The sequence below is a fragment of the Camellia sinensis genome, chromosome 5 (assembly GCF_055761805.1).
Source record: "Camellia sinensis isolate YWXY chromosome 5, ASM5576180v1, whole genome shotgun sequence".
NCBI classification, from domain to species: domain Eukaryota; kingdom Viridiplantae; phylum Streptophyta; class Magnoliopsida; order Ericales; family Theaceae; genus Camellia; species Camellia sinensis.
In genome coordinates, this window is record NC_138965.1 from 60,810,729 (window position 1) to 60,831,051 (window position 20,323).

At 40.0% G+C, this 20,323-nt stretch overlaps 1 protein-coding gene across 1 annotated transcript; it reads left to right on the forward strand.

Annotated features, from left to right (window-relative positions):
* The first annotated feature begins 9,310 nt into the window (after nt 1-9,310).
* LOC145791437 (uncharacterized) lies at nt 9,311-18,010 on the forward strand. The gene is made up of 4 exons (XM_082871793.1): nt 9,311-9,347; nt 16,786-17,294; nt 17,375-17,773; nt 17,963-18,010. The coding sequence occupies exons 1-4, from the start codon at nt 9,311-9,313 to the stop codon at nt 18,008-18,010; spliced, it is 993 nt and encodes a 330-aa protein (XP_082727919.1).
* Nucleotides 18,011-20,323: the final 2,313 nt, after the last annotated feature.

Consider the following 20,323-nt stretch of genomic DNA (forward strand, 5'->3'; position numbering starts at 1 on the left):
TGTTTGTCAGCTACTGGAGATGCATGGGGAAGATGATGATCTGCTTTTGGCTCACACCGATGAAGATTGGGGTGAGTTCCTACCGGACAATACTTTGTACTCTGAAGAGATTGAACACATGACTAGAAGTGGGCGATATTTCAAGCCCCCGCACTTGAACCAAGCTGAAGCCTTCGGAAAAGATAAAGAGGTAGAGAAGTAAAAAGAAAAACAGTTGGAAGAAGAGGCGGTGCTTAAACAACTAAAGAAGATTCAAGCTGATATTTCAATCTAGGGGCTGCTTATGGCTTCTCGAGTGTATCGACAGGCTGTGCTATCCGCGATGGACAAAGCAAAATTGTCCATTGACGCCACTCCTAAACAGCTTGTGGGACTGGTCTTCTCAGGAGGCGCTGCGCCAATTTTAACCTTATCGAACAAAGAATTACCACCAGAAGGCTCAGCACACAACAAGCCTCTGTACGTATTAGTTGAGTGCAGAGAAAAGTGGGTGTCAATGGTATTGGTCGATACAGGGTCAGCAATCAATGTCTGTCTATCTCGTACAACATATGCCATTGGCATGAAATCAGCAGATTTCGTGCCTACAGCCCAAGTGATTTGGGCGTATGATAATACCAGTAGAGAGGTTATGGGCACAGTACAGATTAGAGTTCAAGTGGGCCCAGCTTAACAGGGTATTGAATTCCATGTCTTGGATGTGCCGGCCACTTTCAATCTATTGCTAGGGAGACCTTGGTTGCACCAAGTGAAAGTTGTCTCCTCTACCCTCCACCAAATGCTAAAATACCCCCATGGAAAAGGGGTGGCTATTGTATTCAGCAATTCAGCTATACATCCTCCGCCAGAGGTAATTACACTTGTGCTGGAGATTATTCATGGCAAGGAGGATGTATTCCTTTTAGGGTTCACTCTAGCTGAGGCCCGAGCAGTGCAAACTATCTTGGCAGCAGAGGAGGTCTTGTATGTCAGCGCCCAATCAATCTATTTCATGAATAAGCTCCAACATGTACCAAGAATGAGGTTGGAAAGAAGTGGCCAGAAAGGCGTCGTAGCACTGGCCAATTTGCCACATAACCCATATGCCTTTGGTCTTGGCTATACGTCCACCACAGAGGATTGGATTAGGAAAGCAAAAGCGATGGCAGGCAAAGCTAGAGCTAAGCAGACCGGGAAGCGTTATGAGCTTGTGCATAAACCGATCCGGGGAACCCTGAACGGTCATTTTGTTTAGGAAGGGGAAGACTTCTCATTTTGCGGCTTTCCTGAGCCCTGGTTCAACTCTGAGAAGCAGCGTGTTCCTAGCTTTAAGATCTTCTTTGACATGCAGCTACAAGACAGTGCTATAGAGGAAAAGGCTGAGCCAATTACTGCTAAAGCTGAGAAAAGCATGGAAAATGACTCGGATAGCAGCGAGCATGAGTTGGGGCAGCACTCGCATGTCTCCTTTCAGATCCTCCAGTTGACTCGGAGAGCTTAGAGGATAACCTGACTATCTCCATGATCGGGGACCAACTGGGTGTGAACCCTTCTAGTAGCATTTTGGATGCATCTGAAGCACCATCCCTCGTTTGGCAACTAGAGGAGAGCCACCTGTCTAGTAGTTCTGAGTCGAGTAGTGAGCCAAAATCTGATTCCACAGAGTCTATGGAGTCGGAATCAAATTCTAGTTCTTCTGAGTCAAAGTTCAGTATTCTTGGGGGTGATAACCCGAATGCCAAGGTCTTGTCCATGTCGTCCTTTTCTTTTGATTTTGAGTCGGTTGTAACCGAAGAGCTGGATGAGCTTGACCTTGTGAATGAGAATGCCGCCGCAGATTCTGAGTATTTCTCTGTGCTTATTGTTTATTGCATTGATCAGGATTTTTAAAATTTTAATGAAAACGATGAGGAAGGAATTCCTCTGATTTTGAAAATATTGATTAATCGAGAGGGGGAGAGGTTTGCAAAACCCCTCGCTAATGAAATCATTGCTTTTAATGTGGATACTGAGAAGGATCCACGTCTGGTCCAAATTGGGTCCACGTTGTCTTCGGAGAAGCGCGAGCGCTTAGTCGCTTTATTAAAAGATTTCAAAGACGTTTTTGCGTGGTCCTACGAAGACATGCCTGGAATTGATCCTGAGATTGTACAGCATCGGATCCCTCTTGACCCCGAGGACTGATCTGTCAAACAGAAGTTACAGAGAATACGTATGGATTGGGCTTTGAAGATTAAAAAGGAGGTCACCAAGCAGATAAACACAGGGTTCTTTCTAGTATCTGAGTATCCAACTTGGTTGGCCAACATCGTCCCAGTGCCGAAGAAAGATAGAAAAATTCAAGTGTGTGTGGACTTCAGAGATCTGAACAGAGCTAGTCCAAAGGATGACTTTCCCTTGCCGCACATCAATGAATTGGTGGACTTCACCGCTGGCCATGCATTGCTCTCCTTCATGGATGGATTTTCCGGGTATAACCAGATTTTGATGGCGCCCGAGGATAGAGAGAAAACTGCCTTCACTACGCCATGGGGAACCTACTGCTATAGAGTGATGCCGTTTGGGCTAAAGAATGTCGGGGCTATCTATCAAAGGGCTGCAACCACTATTTTGCATGATATGATCCATAAAGAGGTCGATGTATACGTGGACGACATGATTGTCAAGTTCAAGGAAAGAGAGGGACATTACATCGCCTTGAAGAAATTCTTTCAACGGATTAGAGAATACAGACTGAGGTTGAATCCGTAGAAATGTACTTTCGATGTAACAATAGCGAAAATGCTGGGTTTCTTGATCACATAGAGGCGCATCGAGGTAGATCCTTCCAAAATCAAGGCCATCCTAGAAGTGCCACCACCAAGGACTGAAAAGGAGGTACGAGGCTTTCTGGGTAAAGTACAATTCATAGATGGCTTATTTCTAAATTAACCTTGACTTGTGAATCACTTTTTGGTCTCCTGCAGAAAGGAAAGAAATTTCGATGGGATGATTGATGTCAATTTGCTTTTGAGCAGATCAAGCAGTACCTTCAGAATCCGCTTGTGTTGTCTCCGCCAAAGCGGGGAAAGCCCTTGATTTTGTATCTGCCAGTAACGGACACAACGATGGGGTGCATGCTTGCTTAGGAATATGAGGATATGGTGGGGAAAGCCATCTATTATTTGAGCAAGAAAATGCTGAATTATGAGACCCGTTACACCCCACTGGAGAAAGCTTGCTTAGCCTTGGTATGGGCTACCAGGAAGTTAAGGCACTACTTGTTAGCTCACTCCATAATTCTGGTTTCGAGATTAGATCCCATCAAATATCTTTTTGAGAAACCAGCGCTTACGGGTAGGCTAGCCCGTTGGTTACTTCTTCTCTCCAAATTTGATCTGAAGTATGTCACTCGCAATTCTGTCAAGGGGAGAGCAATAGCGGAATTCCTGGAAGATCACCTAGTAGAAGGGGATGAAGCAGTAGAATACCTGTTCCTAGATGAAGCCATTCTGCAAGTCGAGGAAGAGATTTGGACAATGTACTTTCACGGAGCGTCTAATCAATACGATTATGGGATAGGTGTGTGGCTGATAACACCCTACAATTCCCATATACGTTTAGCCTTCAAGCTCCAGTTCAAGGTATCCAATAATGAAGCAGAATACGAGGCGTGTGTTGTTGGTTTGGAAGCCACCCTAGAACTAGGGGAAAAAAAGGTTGGACGTCATTGGACTCGAACTTAGTTGTGTCTCAAGCAAATGGAGACTGGAAGGTCAAAGAAGAAAAGACGAAAATTTATCACCAGACCTTGGATGTTCTGATTCTTAAGTTTGAAAAGTTGACTTTCACGCATCTACTGAGAGAGAACAACAGGTTCGCTGATGCTTTATCAACTTTATCTTCTATGATAGACATCCCGCTTGGAGTCCGGATGTGTCCGATCATCATTGAGTAGAGATACACGCCGGCCTATGAAACTATCACTGCAATAGATAAAGCGCAAGATCAGAACCCTTGGTGCTATGATATCTGGAACTTCTTGGAAAATGAGGTTTATCCACCAGGGAAAAATGCCAAGGACAATAGGGCAATACGGCAGATGGCCATTCAATTTATCATCAGTGGAGGTAAACTATACAAGAGGGGTCACAAGTTGTGTGTCAAAGCAGAGGAATCAAAGCGCCTGATGGAGGCTATCCATGGAGGAGAGTGCGAAGCACATTTGAACGAAGTAATATTAGCCTAAAAATTCTCAAGCAAGGTTACTACTGGTCTACTATGGAGGAGGATTGTATCGGTTTTGTTTGGCGATCCCACAAATGCCAAATTCACGCAAAGCGCATGAACATCCTGCTGTCGAAGTTGTACAACATGACTTCACCATGGCATTTTTCAGTCTGCGGAATTGACGTCATCAGCACAGTTACACCGAAAGGGTCAAATGGGCATGAATACATTCTGGTGGCAGTTGACTACTTCATGAAGCAGGTGGAAGCTCAGTCTTATGTAGTATTGAAAGCAACGCATGTGGCTAAATTCATCCGAAACAACATCATTTACCGATATGGAGTTCCAAATGAGATCATTTCAGATAATGGCTCCCATTTCAAGAAGGAAGTGATAGACTTGTTGGAAAAATACAACATGACTTTCCATCAGTCATCTACATACCGACCGCAAACCAACGAAGCTGTTGAGGCTGCCAACAAGAGCATCAAGCATATTTTGGAAAAGATGGTTGAGACCTACAAGGACTAGCCAGACAAATGCCATTTGCACTTTGGGGCTATAGAACTTCAATCCGGACATCTACAGGGGCAACTCCCTATTCTCTTGTCTATGGGATGGAAGCTCTTTTGCCAATCGAAATAGAAGTCCCATCACTGCAAGTTATGGCTAAGTGTCAAATAGCAGAGGCAAATTGGTAATAGAGCAGGTTTGAAGAACTGATGTTATTTGATGAGAAAAGGCTGAAAGCATTGTACCATGTTCAAGATTATCAACGTAGGATTGCCAGGGCTTTTAACAAGAAAGTTAAGTCCCGAAATCTCAAAGAGGGGGATTTGGTACTGAAAGACAACCGAGCTCCCATCCATGACCCTAGGGGCAAGTTCAGACCCAATTGGACTGGTCCTTACTTCATCAAAACTATTTGGTCGGGTGGAGCTGTTATTCTCATGGACCTGGGTGGCCTAGAATTTTCTCAACTGATCAACATGGACAGGTTGAAGAAATACTATCCCTGAGAGATTCGCTAGGCCGAAAACCTAGAAGGGCAACCTAGGCAAAAGTTAGGGCACAAAAAATTGGAAATAAAGAAAAACTGAGCTCGCAAGGTTGAAAACCCTAAATGACGGCCTTGGCAAAAGTTAGAGCGCAAAAGGAGAGTGTTAATACTCGAGTGAACCCAATCCAAACTACGTAAGGCCTGATTCCTATCTTCAGGATACGTAGGCAACTTTATCCTGAAGTCCAGCCGTAAACACTTCCAACTCTACTGTCCTGTCCATGTGTTGATCAGGTCATCCTTGTCTGTTCTTTACCTGAAAGTTCGGTTGTGATCTCTACTCTGAGAAAAAAGCTAGTTATAGTGCTGAGCAGTGTTATTCAGTCAATGGGTAATCTATGATCTTTGGATTCGGGGTTGTACATCTCAAGAATTGATTCCGTGTGTGTCAAGTGGTGGTCCTTATCGAAAATGGTTTTGAAAAGTTTTGATAAAAGTTGATTTTGTTCAAATTTTACCTTTTACGACTTGGACCATTTTTGGACCAAAAGGAAAATTTTCAGTGTTCACAACTTTAATTTCATTGATTTCAATACAAAGTTCTCTAACTCTCGATATAAATCAAATTTTCTTTTATTACATTCATAAAACTTGAAAAGTGAGATCAAAGTAATAAACTAGGGCATAGATGAGTCAGATGCTCCTGCATCCTCCGCTTATGCCTGTGGAAGCTTTTGATGATAAGGTGGGCCCGGTTTGTGCCTCATCTTCGAGCTAAGTCAAGCACTCGCCAGAAAGGGCGCAGCTGAAACTAAGGGCAAGAGCCAGAAGCTCTCTCGTCCTCCAAGTAGTAAGGTACCTAGCCAAATGTGAACCTCGGATAGGGAATGAAACTGGGTACTCTACCCCCTCCTCTTGGCAAGTTTGATCATGTCCAAACTGATGCTTGAACCGAAACGGAAAATAGAATACACAGCATATCAAGCCAATCAACTGAATGCTAGGTTGCCGAGTCATGCTATAGCTCATTTTGATTAGACTAAGCCAGGGGCAACGCCAAGTAATGTAATCAGCAGACTTGTTGCATATCCAGTGGCACCACCACCCTTCATTCGGGATATCCACTAGTTGTTGGTAGAAGAAATACGCTCGAGCTGAGTATGCGGGGCAAGAGTCCACAACCTTCAGCTTGTACATTAGCCACACTTGGGGAAGGATAAAAGAAAAGAGAGATTAAAGAATAGCAAGATGTATGCTGATAGAAAAAGTAAGAAAGGGGCTTTGAGAGAAAAAATAGAGCAGGAGTGCTGAGTGATGTGAGAAACACATATAAGAGAGGAAGGGAAACATTACCTACAGAAGTAGTGGACTCCCTGCGAATTTGATAGTCTCTCGCCGATGGAAGGCGTCTAAGCCCATCAAAGTCTCGACCAGCACTAAGCCAATGCAACTCCTACCCTCATTCAAACCTTGGGCCACTTCAATCAGCTAAATGCTAGACCCGCTGAGTCTAGGGGCAAGAACAAAATGTGCAAGCATACATAAGCAAAGGGCGTGTTGTCTAAAACCCCGCCAAAGAAGGTCGTCTCAGTCACCGGCATCAGAAAATCGATGGATCAGGCTGGGAATATCCAGTTCTCCGTTGTGAACCAAAGATCGAGCCTCGTGTGGAGTGAGCCCACACATCCATCCTAAAGCTTTGATGTAGCCAAAACGGGGCTGAGGTATCATCTCCACATCGCGCCAGGATTCCATTAGCACTTGAAATTCTTCGATTGTTGGGCATATCTCTTGCTCCCTGAAGCTAAAGACATGTAATCAGGTTCTAGCATCTAGCCGCGACATGGAGGAATGGAAAACAAAGCGGAGAACGGCTCAGTGGGAAAAGTGCATTTATGCCGAAACCCCAAAAATTCACCCTTTCCGAGCCATCTAAAATCGCAATCCAATATGAGAGTTTTTCGGCGAAAAATGGCTCCATTTGTGAAGAATTTGCAGCTGAAAAGAAGAAATCACGAAGCTCAACCTTTTGTAGAAGATAAGGCAGTGAGCGGAAACCATGTGTCAACAATCTAGAGGTCCTACACATTGATGGCCGGCAGGTGGCCAGCGAGCCCCTCTCACAGCCTGCGGGGACAACCCCTATTTGTGGCCGGCAGCCCTCCTCTTAGGCCTGATGTCGTCTTTTATACTGAAAAATGCTAAAAGCATGTGTTTTGTTCTGTTCTTTGTGTGTCTTGAGGTCTTGTTTTGAGTCTTTTTTGGTTTTAGCAAGTTTGTTGAGTTTGTATCTCTGTTGTGTTGTTTTGTTTATCGAGTTGTGCGCTGTTTCGTTTATGGAGTTGTTGTTTTGTTTATCAAGTTGTATATTGCTTTTTATATCAGTTGTTGGTCGGTTCATTACTCGATTAAGATTTGGTTTCAATCAAGAGTACTCTTGGTTGTTTCGTTTCCATGTCCATTCCCTGCTATGTGATACGTGTTCATGATGCAAAAAATAACACTTTTTCATAAAAACTGGTTTTTATTCCGATCATGGTTGTTTTTACAAAAGAGGAGTACAAGTTTTTAAAGCAAATAAAACTTGTCTGAAGTTATACAATGTGCTAATGCTATAAACAAAAAGAAAATAAGCAAAAATACAAAAAATCAGCGCTGATCGCCTCAGGTCGAGAGGCCCTCTTCGTCCTCTTCCTCAGAAGAGGACTCTGGGGCACTATCTCCGTCAACGCCACTGTCTAAACCTGAACCGAAACCCGAGCCGGTGTCATCTCCGCTCTCTGCTCCAGAGCCCTCCTCGGTATCGTCGCCTCCACTCTCGGAACTCGAGCCAGCGTCGTCTCCACTCTCAAATGACTCTGAATGCTGACTTATTGCCTCCTCAGAATCGCTCGTCTCAACATCATCATCACTCAGAACGGGCTCTAAACAGCCGCTCTCGTCTCGGGTGCCCCTAGCTCTGCCTCGGCCGCGTGCTGGAGCCCTTCTTTCTCCCCTCCCTGCTGCTGGAAGAGGTACTGCTGCTGCTGGTGTTGCAGCTGCCGTTGGTGCCATCGGTATGGGTGGGATCTGAAAAGACAGTTGTCACATATCAGTTACAGCATGTGTATCAGATACAAGTATGGTGTGCAGAATGAGTGTATGTAAAATACAAAATGTAGAATGCAGAGAGCAGAATGTGTATACAGTGTACAGAAAGTACAAGCGTAGAATGCAGAAAGCAGAATGTGTAGTAGAGTATACAGAGAACACAGATACAAAGAATGAAAAATGTGCAATGCAGAAAGTGCAAAGTATAGATATATGCAGTGTATAGAAAGTACAAAGCAAAAAGCATAGAAATGAAAGATAGAAAATGTAAAGCAGAGATGTAAAGTATACCTCCCAGGCTCTCCAATAGCCTCCAACCCTGTCTCCCCTTCTGCGGGATGTCGAGCTTATATAGCCATATAGTATGGCGAGGCCAACTCCATTCCAATCATAAAGTCGGACCTGAGATAAGTCTACCAGGACACTCAGAAGATACAACCCTACGGTGTTCCACCTGTTCGCAAACAAGGTGGTACCAAAGAGGAACATCAAAAAGCCCGAGGCGTAATGCTCGGTCTTCTCTAGGGTCTCTGGCTCTCTCCCTCAGAAGTGCTCAGCGAACCAGCTATATCGTACCATCACCGGTCAAAAGAGAGGTGGGAGTGCTCCGAACAGGTGTAGCCAGGCAGCCTCCCACTCGCCCATGTCCATATCATAAGGGATCGGATTACCCCATACTTCTACGCCCGTGAGCTTGGCGAAGTCGTAGGGAGTCATCGTCATCTCCCCGGCCATGGAGAAATGGAAAGAGTTGGTGGTATCCCACCACCCCTACACCAATGCACCGAGAAGTGGTTGGCTCGCAATATGGCGTGAGAGCCTGGTGCAGAATAAGCCGAAGCCGGCCTCATCGATAATGAAGTGGACACCGGCAGGGAGCTCCATATACTAGTCCCTCGCGGACGTGGCTGCATAGCCCCTAATGGAGCGAAAGTCCTCCTGTGGTCAGAACAATGATATACAGTGATATGAGAATAGGCAAATGAAAGGCAATGTAAGAAATACAATGCAATAGTGTGCAAAAGGCAAGAAATGGAGTGTAACTATGCAGTTGCAGCAAGGAATACAAGTACAGCAAGAAATGCAATGTAAAGTGAAGAAAGCGTGAGAATACAGTGTATACCTCGGTGGCGCTGTGAGATAAATGGGAGTCTGGCTCCTGTAGCAGGAGGTCCTCTGGTGCTCGTCGCGCAAACTCTTTGAAATGCCAGATACCCCCGGGTGGTAGTACGTGTGTCCGAGGATAGTATGTCGCCAGATTAAAGGGGCGTACTCCTAGCGGTAATATCTTGGGCTCAGGCTTGGCCTCTATCTCTGCCGGGGATAGAATCTCGAACAGAGCTCTGTCATGGGGTTGATCGTCCGCCATCTAGAAAGATGATGAGAAAGTGGGTGAAAAATGAAGAAAAACGGTGGAAAAAGGGCAAACTTGGAAAAAGTTAACCCTAGGAAAGAGAAAGTGAAAGAAAAAGTCAAAACTCGGGAAAAGGCACAAAACCCCAGAGAAACTCGAGGGGAACAAGCCTCAAGTGGTGAAACTCCAAGAAAAAGTATTGAAATCAAATTTCAATCGGTTCAAAACGAAGTAAACAAAGAGGGTTTAATGGATAAACTTCGCGTGGGGCGTTGGAAAACGAGTAAAAAGCCCGAATCCAGAGAGAAGAAGTACCTAGAGAGAGAGAGAGAGGGAAGAATTTCGGGCATGAGGTTATAAAGAAATGAGCCCTAGTTGCTTACACTTAAAGACCCGAGGCTAAAAGACCAAAAAGCAGCAAATCTGCCATCATTGGCCGGCAAGTGGTTGGCAAGGTTCACTGGTGGCCGACAAGGCTTACCAGTGGCCAGCACCTGGCCGACAGCCTCTCCTTGTGGCCAGCAAGCGTCCTATGGCCCCCCCTAGAGTCCTGATGCTGTTTTGTGTCCTTGGTTTCCAAGAAGTGTAAGGATGGTTCACTGTTTGGTTCAGATTGTCTCTACGAAAGCTTAAAACTGTGTTTTCGGAGCGCGATGTTCGTCACTTGTCAACATGAACGAGGTGTATCCTTTAAACATATTGTAACTCTTCCGAGAGGTAAATTGAAAGTTGTTTGTCAAATCATGCTTTTGTATATGCATTTTACGTCGTTGCATGGAAAATGCATTTCACTTTGTTGCATAGAATATGCATTTCACGTTATTGCATAGAATATGCATTTCTCTTTGTTGCATAGAACATGCATTTTATGTTGTTGCATGGAACATGCATTTCACTTTGTGGCATAGAATGTGCATTTCACATATGTTGTTGCATAAGATATGCATTTCATGCATCTTGCATGCATGTCTAGCATCCGTTATGAATCACGCATAGAATATGCTTTTGTGTCTCGCATGAACATTGTATCTCGTTTGTTTGTCTTGCATAGAACAAGCATTCTTACTGTATCACACTTGTTAAGTTTATTTCTTACACAGGCACACGATGTTGTATATACGGTTTATTCAGAGGAGTTTCAATTAAAATCACTCGTGCGATATTCGGGTTACATCATTTTTCAAATCGGTTAAAAATATTCAGGTGTCCTCGGTGTTCACACCCCCCTTCCTCCTCTCGTGTGCAACGCGTTAGGATTTCCAATCGATTAAAAACATTCGGGTGCACCCGGTGTTCACACCACCTTTTCTCCTCTCGCGTGCAACGCATTAGGATTGCAAATTGGTAAAAAGCATTCAGGTGCACCCAATGTTCACACCACCTTTCCTCCTCTCACGTGCAACGTGTTAGGATTTCCAATTAGTTAAAAACATTCGGGTGCGTCGGGTGTTCACACCACCCTTCCTTCTCTCGCGTGCAATGCGTTAGGATTTCCAATCGGTTAAAAACATTCAAGTGCACCCGATGTTTCCTCCTCTCGCGTGCAACGCATTAGGATTTCAAATCGGTTAAAAACATTCGGGTGCGCCCAGTGTTCACACCACATTTCCTCCTCTCATGTGCAACGCGTTAGGATTTCAAATTGGTTAAAAACATACGGGTGCACCCGATGTTCACACCACCCTTCCACCTCTCGCGTGCAACGTGTTAGGATCTTGGTTGAGACATCAAGTGTGCCCGACGGTTACGTCGCCCTTCGTCTTTCATGTACGACATGTATTTAAACTTGCATAATTTTCTTACATCCTTTCCGTATGAAATATGGGTTGGCTCATGATTGCCATGCGGGGGCGTGTTTGTTTATTTACTTCTTTTCATGATTGGAATTGTTGTGCCTTGTTTCAGTTTGTTTAAATGTGGCATTTTCTTTGCATTATGTCTGGATTCAAATGTTTCATTGTACAGCCTTATTGCATGATCATAAGTTATGTTTTTGCATTATGCATAACATTTTCATTTTGCCCCACAACTATGCTGGTTTGATTCCTTACAAAGGGATACGTAGGCAGCCTGCGGGCGCAACCATTTATATCTATCTTGATTGTTTGTCCAAGTGTTACAACCCTATCAAAATGGGTCGTCTCTAGGCTTTGACATTCACTCACGTTATTTCATGACTCTGAGTTCTGTCAAAGAGGGGCAACTATAGACACCCTATTTTTGATGGCCCTTACGACTTGGACGTCCTTGCAGGTACACCTGATGATGAGTCTGTTTGCTCGTCAAGTGCTCGAAGTCCTCAGCAGAACACCATAACTTTGAGCCTTCCAAACCCTACATCCTTTTTGTCTCATTTTTGGACCATGCCTTGGTCTTTCAATCCTGCAACCTCTGGTGGCCTGCCGGCCATCCCTAGAGGCTGCCGACCATCACTTTTGGTTTGCCGGCCATTAACATGGCTTGCGGCCACCAGTGATGGCCAGCCAAACACCAGTGTTTTCTGCAGATATTTTATGCCAGTTGTGCCAACTATTTGCACAGATGCATGCATCTGTCCACACATGGAGAGCTGGATCTCCTTCTAGAAATTTCATGTTTTCTATATATAGAGGCCCCCATCTCTCTTGTAGAAGGTTAGAAAATTTTGGAACTCAAAAATTTTCCTCTCTCTCTACAAATTCTCTATACTTTAGCCTACTTACACTACACTCTTGCGTATACTTCCTTAACCAAAGTTGAACACTGTTGAGATGAGGTTCCTTGAGGCCTTCTTGGAGCTCTTAAAGTTGGTATTGGATTGAATTGTGGCCTAGAATTACTCTTTACTTCAAGAGGTATAATATTTGTTGTATTAGCTTGCTCTGCATACTTGTTTTTCTATCTTTTTCCCACTGTTTTTGGAGTGTTTTTGGGCTATAAAAAAATCTATTTTTGTGGGCTAAAATTGGTGTTTTAGGCCATTTAAGGTTAGGGGGTGGTTCACCCTTCATTATCCCTTGTTGGTAAGGCCATTTCACCTTTGTTTCCCATTTTCAAACCATCTTTTTTTGGGCCTTTAAACACTGAATTTCAGAGTATTTTTAGTGGTGAAAATCATATTTTGAAGTCTAAATTTTGAGGGGTTAGCCTCCCCTATTTGTGTCTTGTTTGCTAGTCTAGTTAGCTCTATGTGTTAGCTTATTTTTCTAGCTTGTTGTAGCTTAATTCCAGCATATTTTAGACTTTATTTTGGACTATTTTACCTCTATTTTTGTCTCTTTGTTACTTATGAGCTTTGTTTTGCATAGTTATAGTATAATAGTCCTCACAAGCTTGGTGTTTTAGGCCTTTAGGCACCACTTGGTTGAGTTGATTGCATGTTTTTAGTGCTTTTCATGCTTTATTTCAGTACTAATCATCTCTACAACCTCCCTCATTTCTTGACTTTTTGTTTGCTTTGAGGGTTTTTTCAAGCTTTTTGTCCTTTTAAGCATGAGATAGAGGTTGTCATGCTTAATGGTTTAATCCCTTTTAAGGGTTCATTATCAACGGCATGACATCTTTTTCATGTCTTAAGTTAACTCTTGGTTTGGTACTTCACTCCATTAGAGGACTTAAAATCACATTTTGAACTTAATTTACTAAAGAATGGTTGGTAAATTAAAATGGATAAACAAAAAAGGAAACTTAAATTGTATAAAGATTTGGTTGTGTTTTGGTGTGTTCAAATCTGACGTTAATTTGAACACAAGGAAAATTGGGACATTTCATACTCAAAGTGATGAAATGTGCCAAATTTCCAAGGTCTCCATTGCCCTTGATCATGCATGATAGGGTGATGGCTTTTGGTTTTCTTTGTGCATTTGTTAAACTTGTACATTTTGGTTCTTTGGCCATCATACAATAAAATTGTTTGATTGATGGTTTAAGAGCTATGTGTGCCACTCCTTTAAGATGTTTTGATGATAAACAGGGATACACAGTACAAACAACCTGTGGAAATGCCCCATTTTTGCTCTGTTTATCCTCTGTTGCAACAAGGTGAATATGTACATCAGTGGCCGGCAAGCCACATCCCATGGCCAGCTGGTGGCCAACAACATTCACCAGTGGCCGACTGGCCACTGATGTAAGTCTCAGCAAAGTGTTGGTAAGGTGGAGCAAAGTTGTTCTGGAAATGTTAAACTATGCAAACAGAGGCATCCGGGAGCAAAACAGTGGTCTTTTCGGGTGGAATCCGAGCATGCACATGCATATCTCCCATTTCTAGGGGCAGAGCAGTTGATTGCTTAGTTTAATTGCAATTTTGTTGAAGTTCGTTAATTAGTTAAATAGTTAACTAGTTGGCGTTGTAATTATTTAATTAGTTAATTAGAATAGTTAATTAATGCAAGTGTTGTAATTCTTTAATTAGTTAAATAGTTTAGCTATTTATTCGGTTTGTAATAATTAGCTTAATTAGCTTAGTTTAATTAGCTTAATTCGCTAATTAGCTTTATTCATTCGGACTCTCCTTCGTGAGAGCATGATGTAATAATATATATGTCTTCTAACCTCACTTATTTCTCCCTTTTATTTACCTACTGTTGCTGGTTAGAGTAGGAGCATCACGTTTCAATTAGCATACCTTATGCTTGCATCTATTCATTTGTTTTGCATGCACTAAGGCTCGGCGCATCATTCAAACTGCATTGTCGTTTTAATACTTCGATGAATACATGTTTTAACCACATGCTATGAAATTGTTGCATATGCCATATTAGTAGCCGAGCCTATCTTAGTTACATTATTGGATGTGTTGCATTAGACATCTTGCATAATTAGGAATCATGCATTTTTTCTAACTCTTTTGTTTATCTTTGCTTGGAGTACTAGGTGAGTTTTTAGTGTTTTAGCATACTTGCATAAGTATGAGTGACTGCCATGTCTAATATGCTTACCATGAGGCTAAGTGCTTACTTGTTAAATTATATGAATACCTGTGGATGAAAGCTTGTTGCTTGAATTGGAACGATTTAACGAATGTACGTTTAAGCCCACTATGTCTAGTGGCAAATTCATAGCTTTAAGCCCACTTTATTAAGTGGCAAATTCGCAAACTTTAAGCCCACTTTGTTGAGTGGCAAAATCAAACCCTTTTCGAAAAAACAAACATGGAATTGAATTGTTCCAATTTGGGCAAACTACTCTATATTTGCATGTGTGCATCACATAGTAATACTAGCCTAATAAATCGGAACAAGAGCATATAATGTTGATAAAAATCATATCATGATTAGTAGAGGTTGATCTTTGACCAGGCAAGCGGGGGTGCTCAATTCATAACATTCCCCTCTTGTACCTAAGTTCCCGAGCTGAGGCAACTTTGGTGATGACGAACACCTGGCCTTTGGCACAAGTCATGGGTTTCCTAAATTTCCCAAAAATAAAAATATTTAGGTGGCGACTCTGTATCTAGCAAAGCAATTCAATTTTGACATTTTTTATTCAAAATCAATTTTTCAAAAGATTTGCCGGATTTGGACTCTTTGATGATTATCAGTTTCACATTACACTTGTGAGATTAGATTCAGAACCGTGGGAGTTCGAACTGTAGGGCTTCTTTCGAGTTTCTGAAAGGGGGCACAAAAAAGGCGAGCTACACGGTGTTTCCTGGAACTACAAATTTGTTGTGTATATGGCATATTGGCAAGAATATGCTTGCTAATTGCAAAAATATGTTTGAGACAAAAGGCCTGTTTGGTAGAGCTTATAAGCTACTTATTTCAGCTTTTAGCTTAATTTAAGCTAAAATATTGTATTTAGTGCAGCTTAAGTTAACTAGCTTATAGCTTAAATTAAGCTATTTCTCAGCTTATCTCAAAAGCTGGTCAGGAGGTGCTTAAATTTTTTACTGAAGCGTGCAGCTAATGTTGGGGAGTTAAAATTACTTAAATGCCCTCGTCAATACCCAAATATTAATATTATTAATTAATATTAATTAAAAAATAAAAAATTGTATATTTCTAAAGAAAAAGAAAAAAATCAATATTAATTAAAAAAATCAATATTAATTGGTATTAATTATTAATAAATTAATATTGTATACTTTTTAATGAATTAATTATTAATTGATACTAATTAATAACAATTGTTGATTATTAATATTAATTGATACTAATAAAAATTAAATATTAATATTAATTTATACTAATTAATAATTTTAATATTAATTGAGACTAATTAAGCCATTAATTGATACTAATTAATAATTTTAGTATTAATTGATACTAATTAAGCAATTAATTGATACTAATTAATTTATAATGGAAATAATTGTGACAATAATACTTCCATTACATTTTTAGCAAATGTATCAATTTTTATATTAATTGATACTAATTAATACTACTTATATTAACTTTTATTAATGAAATATATATTTTTTAAATTAAAACTGAAAAAAATGACAAAATAATTATTTTTATATCATATAATGGTAGAAAGGACAATTATACAGTAAAAAGTTATTTTACAACTTATTAACCAAACACTACTCTACTGCTTAAATTCATAATCCCACAACTGCACCAAATAGGTTAACAGCTTATGTTCACAACTATAAGTCATAATATGTTAAGCTATAATCTATAATCACTTTTCCACAGCTCTACCAAACGGGACCAAAGGATAAATGGGAAATGTTTATAATGAGTTAGAATATGTTGGTTATGTCATCGTCTGAAGAAGTATACATGCAATGACTGTCTTTGTTATATGGTGAGGTCAGTACTTATCAAGATACACTTCATTATATTACCTCATCTTGGTTGGATACATACAAGTCGAAATTTGTGGCTACCTGGACTGACACATTTATACACTTTGGAAATTCTACAATAAATAGGTAAATATGAACATTTAAATTTATTAGTTTTTTAGTTTTTTATAACGTTATTTTTATAACAGTTTATTTTCATATGTAGGATTGAGAGTTCACATGCAAAACGTAAAAGATATCTTAGATCATGTCAAGAAAATTTTGAGTCCAATTGGACAAGGATACACAATTTATTTGAGTTGCATCATAGTGAAATAAAATCATCATTTGAGAAAAGCAAGATAGTTATGCAACATAATTTCAAACCTACGTAGTTTAAGGAGCTTCATGGTATTGTCTCAATTACTGTATTAGAGATCATATTGGCAGAGTCCAAACGAGCATCTTCTGTTGGTATTGATATTGCTGCATGTGGATGTGTCGTTCGACGTACTCATGGTTTGCCATGTACGCATGAAATAGCAGATTACATACGGGAAAATTGGCCAATTCCCCTCACTTCGGTTTATTCATATTGGACTAAGCTTGATATGTTGAGCACCCCACACACTATAAGTGAAAAGTGGACTTGTACACTTGAGTTAGAATTGTTTGCCAAACGATTCAAGGAGGTGGATCCAGATGTGAAAAGGTTTTTGTTACAAAAATTGAAGGAGTTAGCCAAACCTGATTGTACATTTTTTATTGAGCCAGAAGTGAAGTCTAATCCACAGGGTCGGCCAAAATTAAAGATTAAGACCTCCATTCATCGTGAGCCATCTGCGTTTGAACTAGTTGCTTCAACACAAGATAGTTATTCGCCCGGAGTCATTGTCAAGGCAAGTGTAACAACAAAAAAGGTGAAAACAAAGAAGACAGAAAAGGTACGTGGTTTACTAGTGAGGTATGTAATTGTGTCATGTTGTCTACTTTATTGTCTAACATTGGCATTAGGCTGTGATAGGTTCATCAGCTTCGACCATTAAATCCAAATTGTTTTTTAGAGATATTCCTTCCAGAATTGAAACGATATATTACATACGTTAAGGATGTTGCAACAAATGGCAATTGTGGGTTCCGACCTATTACTGGTTTGATGGGTTTTGGAGAAGAAGGATGGTTACAAGTGAGAAAAGATTTACTTAAAGAGTTGCATGGGCATAGTGACCACTACAAGAAATTATTTGGATCACAAGAGAGAATCAATGACCTTACCAATATCTTGGCATATTTTGAACCAAACCCAAGGTTGGACCGGTGGATAACAATGCCTAACATGGGTCATCTTATATCGTCTTTCTACCAAGTCGTTTTGGTCTATGCAACAATGTTTGACATTCCTCCATCTTCGGTCAGTATCAATGTATGTTGCCTCTCGCAAGGAGATATGTATTGGCTTTGTCAACAACAACCATTTTGTTCAAGTATTGGTTTTAAATATTTTTGTACATTCTAACGACAACATTTCTTAATAATGACAATATTTTTGTACATTCTAATATTGTTTAATTTTATTTTTTTTTTTTTATTTTTATTTTTATTTTTTTTGTAGTTCATTTTGGAGCCTGGTCATACTATTCCACCCATAGCAACTAACTAGCGGAGGTACCGTGACCCTTGTGCAGTAGGCTGGGAGGTTGCATACAGTTCAAGAGTACAACATTTCAAATCACTCATCAGTCTAGATGTAGCCACAATCAAAACGGTAGACTTGGATGAGGACTAATGTCATACGAGTGAGATAGGAAATAGAATTAAAATGGATTTAAGTTATGTTATTTTCTTTGTTATACTAACTTAGAATGGAAAAGAGTAAATTGAAATGGATTTAAGTTATGTATTTTGAATGGATTTAAGTCTTGTTATTTTCTTTGTTATAATGAACTGGAATGATAAACAGTGAATTGAAATGAATGTTATTTTTTGTATTATACTAAATTGAAGTTGATGAAAAAAGTGAATTGGAATGGATTCAAGTTACATAGCGGTGAACAAATTTTGTTTGAACATACAGTGCTGATAGGATCGCTATTGTTCGACAAAACAGTTCTGAACAAAGTATATTTGTTCAACCATACAGTGCTGAACGAATTGTTTTTATTCGGTTCTATAGTGCTAAATGAGTAGGGCAAGTACTGTGATTGGACCAGCAACCATTTATGTTCGGCACTACAGTACTAAAAAAACCATAACTGTTCGGCATTACAGTGCTAAACAAAGGCTACCTGTTTGCATTACAGTGCTGAGTGAGTCATTTTGATTCGGTTTTATAGTGCTAAACGAGGAGGATTTGTTCGGTTAGTTAATGATGAACATAAAATTCATGTTTATTCATTAGTCCAGATTTGTTTATTCAGTGTTGACCTTAAAGCAATAAAATCGTGCAGGTTGCTGCCCTATTTGCCTCATCTTTCCCTTCTTTTTTTTTTCTTTTTTGTAGAAAATTCAGATAAGTTTTCGGTGTGCTTTAGTTTTGTTTTCTTCATGCACAAAGAAAACAACCAAACAAATAATCAACCAAACAAATTTTCTAAAAGACAAGGTTCTGATATTTTTACTTTATTTTATTACTAGTTGGTATGTAGACTTCTATTACATTATAATATTCAAGCCATCCATTAAAATATAATATTCAGACCTCTATTCCCTAAAAAAATTGAATTTTATGTAAAATCAAGTCATCCATTACATTATAATATTCTTCCACAAGAAGGGTTTTGTGTGGTTGTGATTTTGGTTGGTAAAGGATTTTTGTTTGTATGGTCATGATTAATTGGAGAGAAGAGAGAAATAAATTATACCTTTGATGGTAGATGAAAAAGTCTACAGCTTGTCTTAACACTGTAATGCCGGTTCGATTCTAAAGTGTTTAATTTCCACCAAACGAATTTCAACAGCACTTTGTAAGGAAAATAAAAAAAAAATAAAAAATAAAAAAGCAATGTCCCAAGCAGCACTCTGTAAGAAATGGAATGGATTCAAGTCGGTGAGAAGGAGATGAAACAGAGGAGACGGACGATCAGATAACAGGGAAGGAGAGGGTATGAAAAATTGGGTGGGTGTGCATTTGATTGTGAAAATATTATGAATATGGGTAAATTTGGTAATAAGTGGGGGTGTCCAAAAAAATATTATTAAAATTTAGGATTTAGGGCTGGGGGTCCAAAGAAATAGGAGGTCCAAACAATTTTGACAAGTGCTAATAGCAGCACTCTAATAAACACTTCTATAATATTTTAATATTTGATATGAGGCTAAGAACTTAACATGCTTGTGGATCATGTACATTTCTTTCACTAAGATTTACATGAGCAAAAACAGGCAAAGGAAGCCACAAGTCAACAGGCCAACAAAGTGGACAACCGCTCTGAGAGCATTTTTGTGATCCTGAGAGCATATTAATCTCGGTAGGGTCTAGCAATCAACCACTTGGTCGACCAGTTGGCTGACTAACTAGTGTTTTGATCATGTACCCGACCAACCACTGATAAGAAAGTCATATCATGATCTAACACTCCAACAGCTAGATGTCAATTCATCTAATGGTTAAATATTATGATCTTAAATATACATGTTCTCATATGAAGATCAACACATTGAAGAAGACAACAAAGTGCCCCGAGCTTTGAACTGTTGACAACCTAAAGTTACTCTAAAATAGCTTTCTTTGTCTGTACTTTATTGTTGAAATCACTTAATTTGTTACACACAAACATTTTGTATATATGTGCTAGTACAGACACGTCTGACAAAAAGTTAATTAAAATAATAGATGGCACGATATGTAAGGATACATACACAATATATAATTTTATATATTTATTATATATTATAATAGGTATATATAAATATGGATATTTCATTAAAAGTAGAGAGATTAGAAGTATAGATTTATATTATTTTGGTTTTATCG